General features: G+C 48.0%; 1 protein-coding gene across 8 annotated transcripts in view; it reads left to right on the top strand.

Moving 5' to 3' along the window:
* Positions 1-1,934: 1,934 nt before the first annotated feature.
* zfp91 (ZFP91 zinc finger protein, atypical E3 ubiquitin ligase) overlaps positions 1,935-21,318 on the top strand; it is a 154,759-nt gene continuing 135,375 nt past the window's right edge. For 2 of the 8 annotated variants that reach the window (XM_072498147.1, XM_072498146.1), the window contains exon 1: positions 1,935-2,441. In XM_072498147.1, the coding sequence (XP_072354248.1) occupies positions 2,094-2,441 (348 nt within the window). In that variant the 5' untranslated portion in view covers positions 1,935-2,093. The remainder of the gene's footprint in view (positions 2,442-21,318) is intronic. The other 6 variants (XM_072498145.1, XM_072498144.1, XM_072498149.1 and 3 more) reach the window with 4 other exon arrangements.

The raw sequence follows: 21,318 nt of genomic DNA, 5'->3' as shown, positions 1-21,318 counted from the left end.
CTCTTAACTGTCCCCTCAAAGTCAATTAAGGATGGGCAATAAATGCTGGCACAATGAATAAAAAAATAGTGACAAAGGTAGGATCTCAGAATGTGTTAATTGGATATTAAAGCTCAATGTTCAGTAAACCTAACACAAGGGATACTTGTGGCAGAGGGGAGTTGCATATTAGGACAAACAAGGATAATAGAACAAAAGGTTAGGGAGTCAAGATGGAGGGGAAAGTTCACAGTCCAAATTTGTTGAATCTAATGCTGAGTCCAGAAAGCTGCAAAGTGCACAATCGGAAGATGAGGTGTTCTTTGTCCAGTTCGCAGTGGGCATCAATATAGCATTGCAGATGGCTGTGGGCAGACATGTGGGTATGAAAGCCATATGCTGAGTTAAAATGGCAAGTGACCGGGAGGTTGGCACCATGTTTATTTGCAGTGCGATGATATTTCATAAAGTAGTCACCCAGTCTGTGTTTAGTCTCCGCAATGTGAAGGAAACCGCAATAGGAGCTGCAAGTTCAGCAGACCAAATTGGAGGAGGTGCAATGAATTGCTGCATCACCAGAAAGGATTGTTGGGCCCTTTGGAAGTGAGGAGGATGGAGGTATAGATGCAGTTGTTGCACCTACTGCAATTCCATTGGGAGGGATTAAGGTTTGAGGGTGATGGAGTAATGGACCAGGTTGTCTTTCGGGACTTGTGGGAGAAAACCGGAGCGCCCGGAGGAAACCCACAAAGATACGGGGAGAACATGCAGACTCCGCACAGATAGTGACCCAAGCTGGAAGATGGACCATGTGAATGTAAGGGAGGGGTGGAATTTGGGAACAAAATCGCTACTGGGCAGAAGGCTCAATCCCACTCCAGCATATTGAACACCATCATCGGTCAACAAAGAGTAGCTCAGGAGCACCGTCACTGCTGGAATTGGTCCCCGAGTCCGGAAAAGACATGGCAATGAAGTCTGGGTCTGGGGCAGGTGGTGATGGAACCAACAAGAGGGAAGAACGTAACTCTACTAATCTTCACCGACCATCACGAGCAGGGCTGAGGTGGGAGAGGAGGTGACCTGTGCGGCTTTGTTCGCATGCGCGATGACGGGTTGAGGGGGCGTGAGTGTTAGTATGTCCAGATTAAGTTGATCTTTTCTCCACACCTTGCTATAGCTGTAACATTATATTCTGAAGTCTCTCCTTCCTTCCCTATGTATGGTATGCATTGTTTGTACAGCATGCAAGAAACAATACTTTTCACTGTATGCTAATATGTGTGACAATAATTGTCATAATATACACACAAGTATATGATGGTGCACAGACAGACAGTGAGTGACACAAAGGATGACCAATGAACATACAGAACACAGGAGCCAATCACCAGACAGGACATGGCCACTATATAACCAGGGGGCACTAGTTTTCCAGCTCTCTTGGGATGCAGCCTCTGAGACAATCAGAGCCTGTGAGCAACAACTATCCACCATGTGGTAGTAAGATAGTCTGGTCAGGTTAGCCTCAGGTCTCCAGTCAACTCAGCATAGTGTCAACCCACAGTTCAAGCATGTTTAATAGTTAAGAGTTTAATAAAATAGAGTTGCATTTCTTCAAGTGTTGGAAGCCTGTCTCTCTCTCTGCTACATCACAGTAAACACAGTCATCGCAGACCCAGCTTACCCAACACATCAATAATGAATCAAATCAACATCAGGTGTCAGTCAAGGCGCTGGACTGAGGGGGGCACGCATGCGCACTGACCTTTCAGGGTTGGCAGCCGAGAGGGGGCGGGTCCGGGGCAGCCGAGAGGGGGCGGGTCCGGGGCAGCCGAGAGGGGGCGGGTCCGGGGCAGCCGAGAGGGGGCGGGTCCGGGCCGCCGCTGCTTTGGACGCATGCGCACCGAAGCCACGGCGTACAAAGTAGGTGTTGCGCGCGGCGGAGGGGGCGAGCGCGCCAGCACGCCTGCAGCCCGCGTCCCTACCCCCCCCACGAATAAGCCGTTGGTCCAGGCGCGCGCGCGCGCTGTGGGGAGCGAGCATTCACGGGGCCGCGGGCCGTGACGTTTGTCTGTGTTGTGTATGTGTTTGGTCCCCAGGCTGGGATCAACATGGCGGCGGCGGGGAACCGGAGTGGGCCAGCGGCGCAGTGTCACCGGGCAGGACCGGGACCTGGAGTCGGGGGGCTGGAAGCGGTGGGCGAGGAGGAGGAAAGGCGCAGGAGGAGGAGACAGCAACAGCAGGGCCGAGCTCTGGGCCTGGCCGCGCCCTGCGCCGTCAAACAGGAGCTGGAAGAGCAGCAGCAGGAGGAGGTGGTGAAGGTGGTGATCCAGCAGCCGCAACAAGAGCCAGAGGAGGAGGAGCTGGAGGAGGAGGAGGCCCGGCCTGGCTGCCCGATATATCCGCCAGCTCAGGCCCAGGCTCCGGTCAGCGGGGCCTCTGGCAGAGAGCGGCAGCAGGTCAGTGAGAGAGCGGAGGGGCAGTGCGGATTCATTCATACTGTCAGTTACTCTGAGGGTGAGGGACTGGGGAGGTTAACACTCAGTTACTCTGAGGGTGAGGGACTGGGGAGGTTAACACTGTCAGTTACTCTGAGGGTGAGGGACTGGGGAGGTTAACACTCAGTTACTCTGAGGGTGAGGGACTGGGGAGGTTAACACTGTCAGTTACCCTGAGTGTGAGGGACTGGGGAGGTTAACACTCAGTTACCCTGAGGGTGACGGACTGGGGAGGTTAACACTGTCAGTTACCCTGAGTGTGAGGGACTGGGGAGGTTAACACTCAGTTACCCTGAGGGTGACGGACTGGGGATGTTAACACTGTCAGTTACCCTGAGTGTGAGGGACTGGGGAGGTTAACACTCAGTTACCCTGAGGGTGACGGACTGAGGATGTTAACACTGTCAGATACCTGAGTGAGGGACTGGGGATGTCAACACTCAGTTACCCTGAGTGTGAGGGACAGGGAGGTTAACACTGTCAGTTACTCTTGAGTGAGGGACTGGGGAGGTTAACACTGTCGGTTACTCAGCGTGAGGGCCTGTTCGGGTGCACGGAGGAAGAATTCAGAATATAAAATTCACCTGACAGCACATCGTTTGGGAGGAAACTAGAGCACCCGGAGGAAACACACGCAGACACGGAGAACGTGCAGACTCGACACAGACAGTGACCCAAGCTGGGAATCGAATCTGGGACGCTGGAACTTTGAAGTAACAGTGCTAACCACTGTACTACTGTACTGCCTCAATAATCTTTTTATTGTCAAAAGTAGACTTGCATTTACACTGCAATGAAGTTACTGTGAAAAGCCCAAAGTTGCCACATTCCGCCGCCTGTTCGGGTGCACAGTCAGTTACTCTGAGTGAGAGGGACTGGTGAGGTTAACTGTCAGTACCCTGAATGAGGGACTGGGGAGGTTAACATAGTCAGCTACCCTTAATGAGGGACTGGAGATGTTAACACTGTCAGTTACTCTAAGTGAGGGACTGGGGCGGTTCACATAATAATAATCTTTATTGTCACAAGTAGGCTTACATTAACACTGCAATGAAGCTACTGTGAAATGGCCCTAGTCGCCACATTCTAGCACCTGTTCAGGTGCACAGAGGAAGAATACAGAATATCCAATTCACCTAACAGCCCATCATTCGTGTCTTGTGGGAGGAAACCGGAGCACCCGGAGGAAACGTACGCAGACACAGGAAGAACGTGCAGGCTCCGCGTAGACCGTGACCCAAGCTGGGAATCGAACCTGGGACCCTGGAGCTTTGAAGCAACAGTGCTACCCACTGTGCTATTGTGCTGCCCCGATCTCACCCTTTTATTGTCACAAGTAGACTCACATTAACACTGCAATGAAGTTACTGTGAAAAGTCCCTAGTTGCCACATTCCGGTGCCTGGTCAGGTACACTGTCAGTTCTTCAGTGAGAGGGAGGGATGGGGGGGGGGGGTGGTGGGTGGAGGTAGAGTTTAACACTGTCAGTTGTTCTGAGTGAGAGGGATGGGGAGGTTAAAACTGTCAGTTACCCTGAGTGTGAGTGAGTGGGGTTGGTGTGGGGTGATAGGGGGTGGGTGGGTGGTTAACACTCAGTTACTCGGTGTGAGGGACTGGATATGTTAACACTGTTAGTTGCCCTGAGTGTGAGGGACTGGAAGGGGTTTAACACTGTCAGTTACTCTGAATGAGGGACTGGAGAGGTTAACACTGTCAGTTACTCTGAATGAGGGACTGGAGAGGTTAACATTTTCAGTTATGGGGCAACATGGTAGCATTGTGGATAGCACAATTGCTTCACAGCTCCAGGGTCCCAGGTTCGATTCCGGCTTGGGTCACTGTCTGTGCGGAGTCTGCTCATCCTCCCCGTGTGTGTGTGGGTTTCCTCCGGGTGCCCCGGTTTCCTCCCACAGTCCAAAGATGTGCAGGTTAGTTGGATTGGCCATGATAAATTGCCCATAGTGTCCAAAATTGCCCTTCGTGTTGGGTGGGGTTTCTGGGTTATGGGGATAGGGTGGAGGTGTTGACCTTGGGTAGGGTGCTCTTTCCAAGAGCCGGTGCAGACTCGATGGGCCGAATAGCCTCCTTCTGCACTGCAAATTCTATGAAGTTACCCTGAGTATGAGGGACTGGGAGGGGTTTAACACTGTCAGTTACTCTGAATGAGGGATGGGGATGTTGATAGTTACCCTGAGTGTAAGGGCCTGTGGAGGTTAACACTGTCCGTTGCTCTGTGTGTGTGTCTTGGGGCCCCCCCAAGGGGGGGGGGGGGTTAACACTGTTACGCTGAGTGAGCATCTGGGGATGTTAATAGAACCTGTTTTGCTGAGTGAGGGACTGAGGGCTTTACACTCGGTTACCCTGAGTGAGGACTGGAAGGCGAGGAGTGTTAACACTGTCTGTTAACCTGAGAGAGGGTCTGGGAAGGTTAAACCTGTCACCCTGAGGAGGGACTGAGGGGTTAACACTGTCAGTTCGCCTGAGAGTGAGTGATTGGGGGATTAACAGTCAGTTCCTATCTGAGGAACTAGGGACTTAAAACTATTAATTACGATCTGAGCGCGGCTGAGGGTTAATACTGTCCTTTACCCTGAATGTGAGGGAGTAGGGGCGAGGTTACCACAGTCCGTTTCCATGAGTGTGAGGGACTGGGTGTAGGGGAATTAATACTATCACTTAGCTTCTGTCTGAGGGACTGTAGGTGAGGAATTAATTCTATCAGTTCCACCCAGTCTGAGGGGGATTAGTACTCAGTTACCCTCTGTGTGAGACCTGGCATTTAATACTGTAAGTTTCCCTCTGTGTGAGGGACTGGAGTGGGGGTGTTAATTCTCTCTCGCTCAGTGTGAGGCATGTCGGGGAGGTTTAACATTCAGTTACTCCCTGTGTGATAGACTGGGTATAGTACTGTTAGTTAGCCTCCATGTGGATCAGTGGATTAATGCTGTCAGCTCCCGTCAGTGTGAGGAGCATGGGGATTGATACTGTCAGTTCCCCTCAAGTGCACTGAAGGGGCATTAAGTTGTCAGTTACCCTTTATGGGGGGATTAAGACTGTCAGTTACCCTCTGTGTGAGATGCACGGGGATTCATGCTGTTACCCTTAGATCGAGGGGTTTCGGGGCTAATTCTGTCACACCCTTGGTGAGAAGGATTTGGGAGATTAATCCTGTCAGTTACCCTCAGCATGCAACAAAGCAGAGCCATTAATGCTGTCGGTTACCCTCAGTTTGAAGGGTATTTATAATTAATATTTTGCTACCCTCCATGTGAGAGGAGTAATGCTGTCAGCTACCTTCAGTGTAAGGGGTGTTGCTAACTTGCTGTTGTCTCTTAATTTGGCTCTGTTTAATTACGTTTGCTCAAGAGTCGCCAGGTATCTTTCGACACCGCCACAAGGTTCAGAACCGAATACTGATCAAAGACTCGATATACCAGTTAGTAAGTTCAAAAGCAATGCTCATTTATTTACACGCAGTCAAATCTACCCATGCATAAAACTCTACAACCTAAGCTATCACTATTATTAAAAGTCTATACTTCGCTTCGGGTGCCCACTCAGTCAGCGGAATAATGACCATTGCTCGGTTCTGAGGCTGCTGGGTCGAGCTGTTTACAGGATAGCAACTGGGAGCGTCTTATCTCGTAGCGTGCGTTGACTTGGAACTTACTTGGTCTGGAGTAGCTTTGGTGGGCCTCTCCTCACAGAGACAAGGCGAAGAGAGCGATCCTCTCTTGGGGAGTCCTTTTTATACCCCAAAAGGGCTTCTCGCGCTTTTGGGCGGGCCTTGAACTTGGCCCCAATTAATTGGGCCATTTCCCAATCGTTTTTATCGATTTTCCTCCAATAGAGGGGTGGGTTCCCTGGTTGCTGGGTGTGTCCTAGATGGCCGTTGGTCTGCTTTGTTTTAGTCTCCTCTGGCGCCGGGATGTCTGGCTTAGCATTGTTTACCTAAATGTTGCCTTTTGTTCCCGGGGATGGCTCATTAGTATGTAGATGGCTTAGCAGTACCGGTCCTGTCTGAGAGCTAAGGCGCTAATCAACAGACAGATTTTGCACCTGCTTGCTATTTTGGTATTGTCCAATTTTCCCTGCATTCTTTGCAAGTGTCCATTTTGTAATCGGGATGTGGCCATCCCAGATGGCTACACACCCTCCTTGTGATCCTCAACGCGAAGCGTGAAGGATCACAATACTACGTCGTCTTCGTCCTCTGACCAAACAGGGCACCCATAATCAGGCTCCACTCTGTCCTATCCTATGCAACACTATTTTACCTAAATCATTTTAAATACATACATTATTATAAAACTCTACAGAGCGCTATGACATTACTGCATGCATTACAGAAAAATAAAAAGCTGGAACCTCTAACTATTCTCAATAAACTATCCTCATTCAAACAATCCAAAAATCTACAACATCTTAAACTGTACAAAATAGCAGCACACAAATTTCTCTGGCCTGGCAGTCAGGCACAGGTTTACATCTCTTTATTTCACAGAATACATAAGGAGAAATGGATGCACTTTAATCCGTCTCAATAGGTTCGGGGGTCTGGTGAAATCCGAAAATGGGGGACCTAAACCTGTATACCGGGGTGAGAGAGTGGTAGGCTCACTGCAAAGTATCGCCAGTACTAAGAGGGCTTCTACTACATATGATAGTGAGTACCAGGTGATAAACTTATCACACCAGGTAAGGGTATTGTTAGCTGTCGCAGGGTTCTCTGTATTGCAGGGGTGGGAATCATTTGCGGCTTGTGTAGTAGGGGTCAGGGGGGTAGCGTCCGCGCGCAACTGAAGGGATCCTGCTAAGATCCAGGTGAAAAAGATGGAGGTCGTCTTCATCTTTCCGTCTTTCTGTCTTCTTTGTCTTCGTCTGGGATTCCTGAGGTTCCGGAGAAACACAAGCATGATATCTGTTATTATCTTGCTTAAGATCTCGTATGCCTGTCAGTCTGTCCTTTGTTGCCGATTTCCCTTTATAATTGGTCACCATCTGTGACTCCCTCATTTTTTTTTAAACCAAATATTTGGACAAGACATCCGAGAAAAATACTGACATAGTGCGAGCTGTCTCGCAGCCTGTGCGATCTACCATCCTAGTGTTTTAGGATGTAAATAGCATACGGAAGCAACCTAAGGGTTGCCAAAACCAAACAAAAGAATTTCGAACTAAAATTGCCAAAATGGGGTGCGTTTGGGCAGCGGCGGGTAAGAAATGGGTGCAATCCCCGGGTAGGACGGTGATCAATGCAGTTGGTGCTCTACCCGAGCGTAGCTGACCAGAGGGGTGTCCTCGGGCAGGGCGGGGACCAATGCCGTTTGCCCACTGCCTGAGCAACCGGCAAGAACGGGTAAGAATGTGGTCGTCGTGGGGGCCGCCTCTCGTGATCGAATCAGGAGAGTAGCGATGAGTAGTGTCTGTCGACAAACTTGTTCCATTAACTACCAGGGGGCATTAAAGGAGTGGAGGCCGTGAAAACGTTTCAAGTTTACGAACAACACTTAACATTAGCACTAGCGAACAAACATACAACAAACATGGTGCAAGTTCCATCAGAAAGGACTCCGTATCTCTCCATCGGTTCCTTTTTTCTCCATTATCTGGACACCTCACTGCTCAATAGTGAACAGGGTTGCAAAGGGATTCGTTTGGTGGGAGCCAGACTCTACATCATCATCTTCTCCTGGCTGCCAAACTCTTGACTGTAGTAACGGTGCTAAAGCTGCTTGGGACGAATTGGGATTCATCTCATCATTACGGATGAGCCTGAATGAATTGTGTCGGTGCCAGAATAGTGTGTTGAGGTTGGAGCTACTAGGTTTCAATCCGTAATCATTGGGCAGTGGGTCTGGGTCAGGGGCTTTGATATATGTAATCTCGAACAGGTCAGTGGAATCATGCTCGGATTCGCTGGGAGTGAGGCCTGGTACAGGGGTATAGTCATAACGTGGTGTGCTGTGGCTGTCGTCATTGCCGTCGCTATCACTGTCGCTGCTGGTTGAAGGAAAGGAGAGGCGGAGTCGTGCCTCTGGGGGTGGAGTTGAAGTCGTGTCTGGGGATGGGCTGGACTGGTTGGGGGAGGGTAGGAAAATGTCATCTCTGGGCGGGGCGTGTTCGTCTGTTGCTGCGAGCAGGATGTGGTGTGTGGTTATTCTGCGAGCCGTAAGCCTTGAGCTGGATATATGTGAAACCACGCAGACTTACCATTGGGATATGTGTACTGAGGGGCAGACTTGGTCCGAAATGGAGTACCGTCCGAAGAATTTAGGGGAAAGGAATGAACTGGGGTTGTGTAGGGAAAGCATCACTTGCTGTCCTACTGCAAACTCAGTGGCGTGTACTGTTTTGTCGAAACAAGCCTTGCTCTGTTTCTTCCCGGTCCCAAGTCTCACAGCTGCTGCGCGTTGGGCCGCCTTTATGTTCTCTGACAATTGTTGTACAGCATTTTCATGCGCGAGGGCTGCAACTGCGGGGCTGGCCAAATCCAGTCCGAAGAAATACTCAGTGCCTTTCATGGGGCATCCGGTCATGAGGTTGTGGGGGTTGTATCCGGTGGATGTGGATACCGTGTTTCTTATAAACATGAAAGCAAATGGGAGAACTGAATCCCAGGTGCTGTTATTCTGCTGAACCATTTTCCTGAGGATGTTTTTTAATGTCCTGTTCATCCTATCTACAATACCACTTGACTGGGGGTGGTGTGCGATATGAAACTTTTGGCAAATGCCGAAGATCGTGAGGACGTTTTCCATTACACGTACTGTGGAAAGGGAGCCTTGATCGGATTCTATACTGCGGGGGAGTCCCCATCTTGTAAAGATGTGATGTGTTAATATTTTAGCCGTTGTCTTGGCCGTATTAGTTCGCGATGGAAATGCTTCCACCCATTTTGTGAAGGTGTCTATGTCCACCAAAACATACTTATAACCATTTCTGCAAGGGGGTAGGGGTCCTATATAATCTATCTGGAGATTTGTCCAGGGTCCATTAACGGGGCGGGTATCACTAAGTTGAGCCTTTTTCGCATATCTGTCCGGATTGTCCTGGGCACAGATAAAGCAATTCTGTATGTAGTGCGTTACATCGGTTTTTAAATCAGGCCACCAGCAGAGCAGTCTGAGGTGGGCTAGGGTGGGTTCAATTTCTGGGTGTCCATGATTGTCATGGAACTGACAAATGATCTGGTTCCTGTCCTGGCTGGGAACTATATTAATGCCATCCTTTAAAATCACACCGTCGTGTGTAGTGATTGTGTTTTTGTATTTACCAAAAGGGGCTGGGAAGGTACCCTTTAAAACTTTGCTGACTTTCTCGTCCTCTTTCCGTGCCTTCACTAAATCCTGAATGTTGGTCTGTGAGACCTGAACTGCGTGTACTTGGGTTCTTTCGGGGGGTTCCAAAATTAACCATGCCTGGAGCCTGCCTTCGCTAGGGCATCTGCTTTAACGTTGCCAGGGGAGGAAGAACGGTGATGACTGCAAACCTTAATTATTCCATATTTTTTATCCTTTGCTGTCTCTAAGGTATGGCGGAGTAATGGGGCTGAGGGTAAGGGTTCACTGTCCGCAGAAATAAATTCTCTCGTTTACCAGAGGGGTAGGAATTCCGTCAAACTATTGCAGACATACAAGCTGTCCGAATAGATGTCTGCTGGGGTCGGGAATGATTCAGTGTGGTCTACAATATATTCGATTGTTGCCAGTTCTGCTGCCTGTGAGCCCAAGTGTCCTGGCAACTTTAATGCAATCTCATCTAGGACGTGTCCCTGCGCGTCCTCAACGTAAATACCGCAAACGGTAATTCTCTTTCCATTTAACACTGTGGAGGAGCCATCCACATAAATCTTCAGGGGTGCGCACGTATCTGTGGGCTGGGGCATCTGGGGTGTACTATCTGTTTTGCTGGGAGGTGTTTTGGGAATAAATGGCCCTATGTTCTGTTTTGTGGTGGTGATCTCACATTCATGAGGGGTGCCTGTATACTGCAAATTATCGGCAAGGAAGGTGTGGGTCTTGGTTCATTTTACTGTAATGTCCCGTCCCTGTAAAAGAAGGGTCCAACGGACTGCGTGGATTTGGCTGATTGTGCCATCCTTAAGTCGGTCGTCTAATAATAGCTGTGTTGGGGTTTGTTCAGTGAGAATGGTGATGGGGTTGAGTCCTGTAATGTAGGCGAAGTACTGTACTGCCCAAAAAACTACGAGCAGGTGCCTTTCGCAGGCAGAAAATCCTTGCTCGACAGGATCGAACACGCGTGAGGCATATGCTACGGGACGTAATTGGTCATGGCGTTCCTGGAGGAGCACGGCCGAAAGGGTTCGGTCGGTGCGTGCTACCTCAATAGCGTATGGGGAAAGTGGATCTGGGACCTGTAGTGCAGGGGCTGTGCTGAGTGCTCTTTTTAAAGCATCCACGGCATCCGTATGCTGTGGAAGCCATTCCCAAGGTGCCTGCTTCTTGAGAAGTTCGGAAAGGGGCGCTGCTTTAGTGGTGATACCGTCAATATGGTTTCGGCAGGAGCCAACCACTCCTAAAAATGACCGGAGGGCTGAGACATTGTGGGGAAGGGGCAATTTGGCAATCGAGTCAATTCTCTTTTGCTCGATCTCGCGTTTACCATGTGTGATCACTGTTCCCAAGTAAATCACTTTCTCTTTCAAAATCTGGGTCTTCTTGGGGTTGACTTTACAACCAATTTCTTTTAGGAGTTTGGCGAGAAGCGAAATGTGCTCTCCCTTTGTGTCTGTCTGTAGTAACAAGTCGTCTATATACTGGACCAATCAATCGGGGCGGGAAAACTTTGCTAATCCATTTGCCTGCTGTCGGTGGAAAATGGAGGGGGATTTGAGGAAGCCTTGTGGAAGGCACGTCCACGTGTACTGTTGCCCTTGGAATGTAAAGGCAAATTTGTACTGGCACGCTTTAGCTAATGGAATGGACCAAAAGCCGTTACTAATGTCTAAAACCGAAAAAAATTTTGACGAGTCCCTGTTTGAGCATGGTCTCGGGACCCGTGGCAATGGTGGGGGCTGTTGCTGGGGTGACTTTGTTCAGTTCCTGGTAATCTATGGTCAGTCGCCATAATCCATCCGGTTTCCTGACAGGCTAAATCGATGCGTTGTTTGTGGAGTCTACTGATCTGAGTACGCCTTGATCCAACAAACTCTCTATTACTTTGGAGATTTCTTCCTCTGCTTCCTGGGGAAATCCGTACTGCTTCTGGGGTTTAGGGTCAGGACCTGTAATGTTCACAAAGCCAACCAATTTGCCACAGTCGTGCTTGTGCTGTACAAATGCTGCTTTGTGTTCCTGCAGGACTGCCCTAACCTGTTTGTCTGCACTAATGGCTCGAGTGTCAAACCAGAAGTCTCCTACTGAGCTAATCCTGTTTACGTACTTTCCTACTGTGAGCGTGGAGGGGGCTCGTGCTGCCTGTGCCATTTTCCAAACACACTTGTCAATTGGGTCAAAAGAAAGGTCATGGGAGCTCATGAAATCAATCCCAAGGATATGTTCTGCTTTCGAGGGCAGATCAACCAAAACTACAGGGTGCTTAGTTGTGATGTTCTCTATTTGTATTGCCACCGGGGCTGTGATGCGTCCCTGTTGTAAATGACCTGTAAAGCTGCTGAGTGTGATGGAGTCTGTTGTGGGCCATGTGTCTCGCTGAAACATCGTGGAGGAATTGAGTGTGGTGCGGGACCCTCCTGTGTCCCAAAGAAATTCTACGGGGTGTCCACAAACTTTGCCTGCCACTACCGGTCTACCAGACTTGTCGCAAAGGGTGCTGCAGACCCAGGTTGGGGAATCCGAACACCGTCAGTCGGTGCCGTTCATGTCGGCATTCTCTGAACGGGCGCTAACGCTGTGGATCAGCTTTGCTCTATTCCTGCTGAGGGTGCCTGTCTGTTGACTTCTCTGCTGCTTTTGGGGCGCGTTGCACTCACGTGCAAAGTGTCCTAACTGGCCACAGTTGTAACATTCCTGAGCTTTGGGCTGGGGTGGGCTGTTCCTGCCCTCATTTACCCCTGCGGGATTCTGGTGCGCTTTAACTGGATTCATCTCTGCCTGCTCTTCATCGGGTTTTATAAATGCGGTTTTGCTTTGGACTGATTGCTCCCAAGCGCGGGACAATCTCTTCAAAGCCCATTTCTCGTTGTGGGCCTCATCTGAGGGGTCGTAATTTGCGCAAGCTTTCTGTCCTGTGTCTGTCGCGTGAGAGACTAGGATTCAAGTCCATTTGGCCATATTATCTAGGGACAAATGGGCGCAGTCTAACTCTCCGAAAACTGCTGTGAAATGTATCCATAAGCGTCCAGCAAACTCTGTGGGGTGCTCTGTCTTCTTTTGCCTACACTTATTTAGGCCTTCTACAGGGTCTCCTCTGTTGTAGCCGATCGCATCAAGGATCGCTGTGTGCATCTCTTGAAGTGTGCCTCCTCCTACATTCTGTGGGTCGGGAAGGGCTGCCATGACTGAAGGGTTGAGGCTTAAAACTTTTCGTCGAGGCTGTACATGGTAGCCTGCTGTTTGACTTTCGCGAGAAATTGGTGGGGGCCTGATGTGGGAAGGAACGGTGTAATTTTTCCACACGCATCCCGTAATTGGGTCACGGTTAACGGGGTTGTATAAAGGAAATCTGCTTATCCTTCTGCTGCGGCCCTGCGGTGTGTGGTTACAGGGCTCATGTGGGGGGGGGGGGGGATGTTCTGCCTGTTCGGTTGGGGTGTTCTCCTTTTCTTGGGTTTTTCCTGCGTACATGTCCCATGTACGTATCTATGGGCAGTCTCGTTCAATCCCTGCCAGTCGGGGGCGTTTTCCTGATCTAATTGTGGTCCAAATGTGCTTTGAAACCCATTTTGAACGGACAGCAGAGATTGCAATTCTGCAAGTTGCTTCCGGCACTTTGCGTGGTCTACGGAGCTCTGCCTTTGTTCTGTTGTGGAAGTATGGAGTGCTTGTAGGGCTGCTTTCAAATCATTGCACTGTTTCTGCAATTTCTTAACTTGTTGCTCGGCCTCTTGTCTTACCAAGACCGCACATTGCGTGTCCTGGTAGGCCTTATCGTATTGCGTTTGGAAACTACTCAAATGCGTGAGACAAGACTCTTGGCATCATCCACCTCTCTGTCCCTTGCTGCTAACTGCTCTTTAAAATCTCTATTCTCCTTCTCTACTTCGCTCACGTCTACCTCACTACCTCTGTCTCTCTCCTCGATCTCTCTCTACGGAGCATCCTAACAACCTCCTCTGTGCCTCGCAATTGTGCCAAACAGGACACGATTACCATCGGCTTGCAAGCTTTCCCCAAGCTCTTCTTGTGTATCTCTGACAGGTTCTCCCACCAAGTATGTCCTATACTCCTGGGACCTGTTTCCTCATTGGCGCAGAATTCACATCCTTTCCCTTTTGAGATATTTCCTGATCTCATCTTCCCAAACGGGACACTGTCCTACTCTGCTGGTCGCTGCAACCTCAAATCCCTGGGGGTTCATAAGGCGTTCCATTGCCTTCATTGCCATTTTCTCTATCGAGGTGCTCTACTGAATTTGGAACACGGGGTGATAAAGTGGTGATGTAAACACGGGTATGGCTTACGCTAATTTTCGGCCGACAAAACTCCCGACAGTCTTACGCGACAAAATCTCTCAGGTTTACCTCATATCCCTGTTAGTACGCATGCATTAACACACTTCCGAATCTCGGAGGCTTGATCAGTGCTGTTCTTACGCTTGTGGTTTTTCTGTTTCCAGTTGGATTCTCAATTCATATTTCGGTGTTCTCGGAGTGGTTAGGCCACTTCTAAGTTGAGTCCCGTCAGATGTCGCCAGTAAATGTTGCTAATTTGCTGTTGTCTCTTAATTTGGCTCTGTTTAATTACATTTGCTCAAGAGTCGTCAGGTATCTTTCGACACCACAAGGTTCAGAACCGAATACTGATCGAAGACTCGATACACCAGTTAGTAAGTTCAAAAGCAATGCTCATTTATTTACACACAGTCAAATCTACTCATGCATAAAACTCTACAACCTAAACTATCACTATCAACAAAATAGCTTTACAATTATCAGTTAAGCAGTTCTTAAACAAAAGGAAAAGATTAACTTACTGTCTACACCTGCCATGATTTCCAATTAAGCAACATGCAGTTCAATTACCACTTAAGTTAACAAAACAGATTACTTGCTTAGCTGTATAGAGACTTTTGGAGAAGAGCAGATCCAGTACATTTCTGTTCAGCCGAACAACATTTGGCAAGACTGCTGTTTGACTTAAAATCCTATATCAAACTCTTTACTCAGAGAGTGGTTAGGATGTGGAATGGACTGCCTGCTGTGATAGTGGAGTCGGACACTTTAGGAACTTTCAAGCGGTTATTGGATAGGCACATGGAGCATACCAGAATGAAGGGAGTGGGATAGCTTGATCTTGGTTTCAAAGGGCCTGTTCTGTGCTGTACTGTTCTATGTTCTATTACTAAAAGCCTACACTTAGCTTCGGGTGCCCACTCAGTCAGAGGAACAACGGCCGTTGCTCGGTTCTGAGTCTGCTGGGTCGAGCTGTGTACAGGATAGTAACTAGGAGCGTCTATCTCGTAGCGTGCGTTGACTTGGAACTTACTTGGTCTGGAGTAGCTTTGGCGGGTCTCTCCTCGCTGAGAGCCGAGGCCAAGAGAGTGATCCTCTCTTGGGGAGTCCTTTTTATATCCCAAAAGGGCTTTGCGCGCTTTTGGGCGGGCCAAGTCCCAATCGTCCTTATCGAATTTTCCTCCAATAGAGGGGTGGGTTCCCTGGTTGCTGGGCATGTTCTAGGTGGCCGTTGGTCTGCTTGTTTTAGTCTCCTCTGGCGCCCGGATGTCTGGCTTAGCATTGTTTACCTAAATGTTGCCTTTTGTTCCTGGGGATGGCTCATTAGTATGTAGATGGCTTAGCAGTACCGGTCCTGTCTGAGAGCTAAGGCTCTAATCAACAGACAGACCTGCTTGCTTTTTCGATGTTGTCCAATTTTCCCTGCATTCTTTGCAAGTGTCCATTTTGTAATCGGGACGTGGCCATCCCAGATGGCTACAGGGGGTACAGATATTAATACTGTTAGTTATCCTCGACTGAGGGGTAGGGGGATTAATAGAGTCTTAGAGATCTGCAGCACAGAAAAGTTATTTTGGCCCATCATGTCTGTGCTGGTCAAAAACAGCAATTAAGTATTCTAATCCAATTTCACATCTAAATACGTCTTAAATGTTATGAGGGCCTCCACCACTCTTTTAGGCAGTGAGTTTCAAATTTTCACCACGCTTTGGGTGAAAACGTCTTTCCCCTCTAAATTTTACCTGAACTCTATGCTCTCTGGTGATTGATCCCTCCACCAAGAGGAAATGTTTCTGCCTGTCTAAGCTATGTATGCCCCTCATAATTATATACATTGCAATCATGTCCCCCTTCAGCCTCCTCTGCTCCAAGGGAAGTAACTGCAGTCTATTCAATCTCTCTTCATAGCTAAATCTCTCCAATCCAGGCAACATCCTGGTAAATCTCCTCTGCACCTATTCCAGGGCAATCACATTCATCCTATAATGTAGATTCCATAACTGCACACAGTACTCTAACCAATGTTTTATACAGTTTCAGCATAACCTCCCTGCTCTCAAATTCTAAGCCTCAGCAAATAAAGGCAAGGCTACTAAAGGCCATTTTGCCAAATTTCCTTGGATTCCCATGGGCTCCCATCTTCACAATCTGTCTCCCATGTGGGATCTTATCAAAAAGCTTGCAGAAGTCCATGTAGACTTTATTAAATTCAAATTCATTGCCCTCATCCTCGACACCTGGTCACCTCTTTGAAAAATTCAATTCATGAATTTTATTTATTGTCATGTGTATAGAGGTGCAGTGAAAACTATTGTTCTGCCTATAGACCAGACAGAGCGCTCCATACATGAAAAAGCATAGGACATGCATAAATACACAATGTAAATACATAGATCCAGGCATTGAGTGAAGCATACAGAGTGCAGTACTGCTCAGTTGAGAAGATGTGTGAAGAGATCAGTTCAGTCCATAAGTGGGTCATTCAGGAGTTTGGTAATAGCGAGAAGAAGATGTTTTTGATTCTGTTAGTACGTGTTCTCAGACTTTTGTGTCTCCTGCCTGATGGAAGAGAGAATAACCTTGGTGGGAGGGGTCTTTGATTATGCTGCCTTCTTTCCCAAGACAGCGGGAGATGTAGACAGAGTCAATGGATGGGAGGTGGTTTCGCGTGATGGACTGGGCTGTGTTCACGACTCTCTGGTTTCTTACGGTCTTGGGCCGAGCAGTTGCCATATCAGGCTGTGATGCAACCAGATAGGATGCTTTCTATGGTGCATCTGTAAATATTGGTAAGAGTCGATGTGCACTTGCCGAATTTCCTTAGTTTCCTCAGGAAGTGTAGACGCTGTTATGCTTTCTTAGTCGTAGCGTAGACGTGGGTGGATCAGGACGGATAGTTGATGTGCACCTAGGAATTTGAAGCTGTCAACCATTTCCACCTCGGCACCATTGCTGCAGACGGGTGTGTGCGATACTTTGCTTTCTGAAATCAGTGACCAGCTCCTTCGTTTTACTGACATTGATGGAGAGATTATTGTCATTGCACCACGCCACTCGGGTCTCTATCTCCCTCTTGAACAAAACCATGTTCATTGTTCTTTATTAATCCCTGCCTCTCCAAATGAAGATTACTTTTGTCTCAGAATTACTTCCAATGCTTTCCCCATCACTGAAGTTAGACCGCTTGCTTTCTGGTTTGTCCCTTTCTCGCTTCTTGAATAATGGTACCATGTTAACTAGCCTCCTGTCCTCCCTCCAGTGCCCTTCCTGTGGCCAAAGAGGAATTGAAAGTTATTGCCAGCGCCCCTCCTATTTCCTACCATGCCTCACTCAACAGCCTGGGATACATTTCATCTAGCACTGGAAGTTTGCCTACCTTTAAGCCTGCCAACCACTGAGAACCACCTCTCTCCCTATATTAATTTCTTTAAATTTAATAAATCCCTTCTCCCAGATTTCTATACATACACCATCCCTCTCATTAGTGAATACTGACACAATCTATTCTTTTAGAACTCTACGCGCGTCCTCCAGCTTCACACATAAGTTACCACTGTTGGCCTTAATGGGCCCTATCCTTTTCCTAGTTATCCTTTTACCCTTCGTGTATTTGTAAAACAACTTAGGATTTTTCTTTATTTTCCCTTTTTGCTCTCCTAATTTTCTTTTTACGTTCCCTCTTGTACATTCTGTTTGGCTCTCAGATTTTCTGCTATTTTGAGCCCTCTATATCAGCCATAAGCCTCCGTTTTTCTTTATTTCCAAAGCTGAATGGCCCTCGGTATCCAGGGTTCACTGGATTTCTTGGTTCCTCCCTTTTATTTTCTTGAGACATGTTGGTCCTGTACACTCCCATTTCTTCCTTGAATGCATCCCACTGTTCTGTCACTGATTTACCTGAAAGTGTCTCCTCCCAGTCCACTCTATTAAGATCAGATATGATTCAGCCAAAATCTGTCTTCTCCCAGTTTAGAACCTTGACTTCATTCCCATCCTTCTTCTTTTCCATAACAATCTTGAATCTAATGGAGTTACGATTGCTGTCTGTAAAATTATCCCCCGCTGATAGTTCAACCACTTGCCTGGCTTTGATACCTAAAGTTAAGTCCAGGACCGCGCCCTCTCTTGTCGGACCTTACACATACTAACTTGAAAGGTTCTGGTCGCATTTGAAGAATTCTGCTCCCTCTAAACCTTTCACACAATGACTGCCCAGCTAATGTTGGGGAAGTTGAAATCCCCACTGTCACTATCCGATTGCTTTTACACTTCTTTGAAATTTGCCTACATAACTGTGCTTCTATTTCTGACTGTTCAGGGGCCTATAGAACATTCCCCGCAATGAGATTCATATTTCTTGGTTTCTAAATTCTACTGAAAAGGCTTCATTTGAAGAGCCTTCTGAGATATTGACCCTTCTTACTGTTGTGATTGATTACCTGATCAAAATTGTGACAGTCCCTCTTTTACCTCCTTCCCTCACTCGCTTAAAGACTCTGTGTCCTGGAATATTGAGCTGCCAATCCTGTCCTTCTCTGAACCAATATCCCAGTGTTTGTAATAATATCATACCTGCATGTCAGATTAAAAACATTTTTTTTTTAATGGAATGGAGATTTGGCTGAGCTAGGCCAGCGATTGTTGCCCATCCTGTTACAACACCCTGGGTACATGCGCAATCAATTCCAGCCCCATTTCTCCCAGAGTCACAATACAGGTGAATTAACCTCTAATTCGTATAAAAATGCCCAAAATCTTTGGCCCTTGGCTGCCCAATAATTACAGTCACCGGGTGACACAATTACAATTCATTTATAACTAGAACAAGTATGAAATATGCAGTGAATACAGTTGGTTAAATGTTGTTTAACACCTAACTCCCTTTAAGCACGGTAGCACAGTGGTTAGCATTGTTGCTTCACAGCGCCAGGGTCTCTGTTTCGATTCCCGGTTTGGGTCCCTGTCTGTGCGGAGTCTGCCCGTTCTCCCTGTGTCTGCGTGGGTTTCTTCCGGGTGCTCCAGTCCCTCCTACAAGTGCTGAAAGACGGGCTTGTGAGGTGCATTGGGCATTCTGAATTCCCCCTCAGTGCCGGGCGACGAGGGGATTTTCACAGTAACCTCATTGCAGTGTTAATGTAAGCCTACTGTGACACTAATAAAGATGAATTATTATTATTCAGTCCCACCCACTACCTGCACAAATGTTAAGGATTAAGGTCAAAAGATCAGAGTCCCTGCTTCAGTTAATGCGTTCTCCGTGCACTCTCTTCACAGTAGGAGTGTGGTTTAAAGTCTCCGGTCTACAGTGTGTAATGATCTTCTTTGTAGTTCAGCAGTATACCTTACTCACAGCTTTTCCAGGAGAGACCTCTGACTTCACATCAGCCTGTTAAGGAGAGAGAGAGTTAACAGATTCTGGTCTCTGCTTCACATCAGCCTGTTCTTTTTACAGAGAGGGAGTGATCAGATTCTGAGTTCGACTTGCACCCAGTTTTGCAGAGAGAGAGATGGTTCTCCCAGTGGCCTTTTGGCTAGAATTAACTGGATATTCCTGAAGTGAGTTGGTTAGATTCCGCCATCCAGCCTTCAGAATCGAAAGGGAAATTAAAAATCAAGCCTGGTGGCGCACAAAACTTGAGCTGTGTGCCCAAATCCAATCACCACCTGCCAGCGGGCAGAGCGCCACCCCTTTGGACCAATTCATTGGCCATTAGCCAAGCCAATCAAATCGAGCCACCACTGAATCTCCTGCTGTTGCAAACCACTGTTTGAATTTAAAGGTACAGGCCATTTGCAGGCTGCTTTGCCTTCAGGATACAGGCTGCAGTGAAGTCGCAGGACCATTACTCATCCGTGGATCAAAATGGTAATCGCAAAAAATAAAACAAAGGGGAAATACGGGAAAAGTCTGGAAAGAAGCAGGAATAAACAAGAAGGGCCCTTACAATCCCGAATGGCCTTTGAGAAGGTGGTGGTGAGCTGTCTGCTTGAACCACTGCAGTCCATGTGGTGTAGGTAGACCCACTGCAATTAGGGAGGGAGTTCCAGGAATTTGACCCAACGACAGTGAAGGAATGGTGATATATTTCAAAGTCAGGATGTGAATGACTTGGGGAACTTCCAAGTGGTTGTGTTCCCATGTATTTGCTGCTATTGCCCTCCTCGATGGTAGTGGCCTTTGTTTTGGAATTACTGCCTGAGGAGCCTTGGCGAGTTCCTGCAGTGCATCTTGTAGATGGTACAGGTCAGCACGGTGCCACAGTGGTTGGCAAAGCTGCTTCACAGCGCCAGGGACCTGGGTTCAATTCAAGCCTTGGGTGACTGTCTGTTTAGAGTGGCACCTTCCCATGTCTGTGAGGATTTCCTCACACAGTCCAAAGATATGCAGGTTAGGTGGATTGGCCATGCTAAAGAAAGGTGGGGTTGCAAGGCTAGGGCGCGGGAGTAGTTCAAGTAGGGTTCCCTTTTGGAGGGTCGGTGCACACCACTGGAAACAAAGGATTTGGCCCCAACCTGGTGTAGGCATTTAGTCCGCCATGCCAGCAATAATCCACTTGTTCCAATGCCCTGTTGCACTTTTAACCATCTATCCAATCTCAGCTTTGCATGGTATCTGCCACAAGCACCATACTAGAATTTGATCCTAGTCCCATATCTAGTGAGGTTTCTCCATCTCTGCTCCAAATCTTGTTGATTTAATCTTGTAGTCATTCACACCACACAAGTGCCAGACAATGGCCATCTCCAACCAGGTCAAATCTAACCATCTTCCTTTGACATTCAGTGGGAAGAGTCTCCTGAATTCCCCACTATCGACATCCTGGGGGTAACCAGAAAATGAACTGGACCAGCTATGTAAATACTGTGACTACAAGAGCTGGGAATTCTGTGGAGTGCAACTTGCCTGACTCCTCAAAGCCTATCCTCCCCACGTAAGGCACAAGTCAGGAATGTGAATGAATACCTGCCATTTGAGCACCATTCCAGCACACACAAGAAGATCAACATCACCCAGGACAAAGCAGCCAGCTTGATTGGCACTCCATCCGTCACCTTCAACATTTACTCCCTCCACCGCTGATGCACTTGAGCAGCAGTGTGTGCGATCTACAAGATGCACTGCAGCAACTTACGAAGGCTCCTTCGATAACATCTTCCAAGCCCGCAACCTATGCCACCGTGAATGGCAAGGGCAGCAGATGCGCAGGAACACCACCTTGATTTGTAACTATATCACCATTCC

The sequence above is a fragment of the Scyliorhinus torazame genome, chromosome 4 (assembly GCF_047496885.1).
Source record: "Scyliorhinus torazame isolate Kashiwa2021f chromosome 4, sScyTor2.1, whole genome shotgun sequence".
Classification (NCBI taxonomy): domain Eukaryota; kingdom Metazoa; phylum Chordata; class Chondrichthyes; order Carcharhiniformes; family Scyliorhinidae; genus Scyliorhinus; species Scyliorhinus torazame.
Note: the sequence above shows the minus strand (reverse complement) of the source record. Positions and strands in the feature narration are given on the sequence as shown.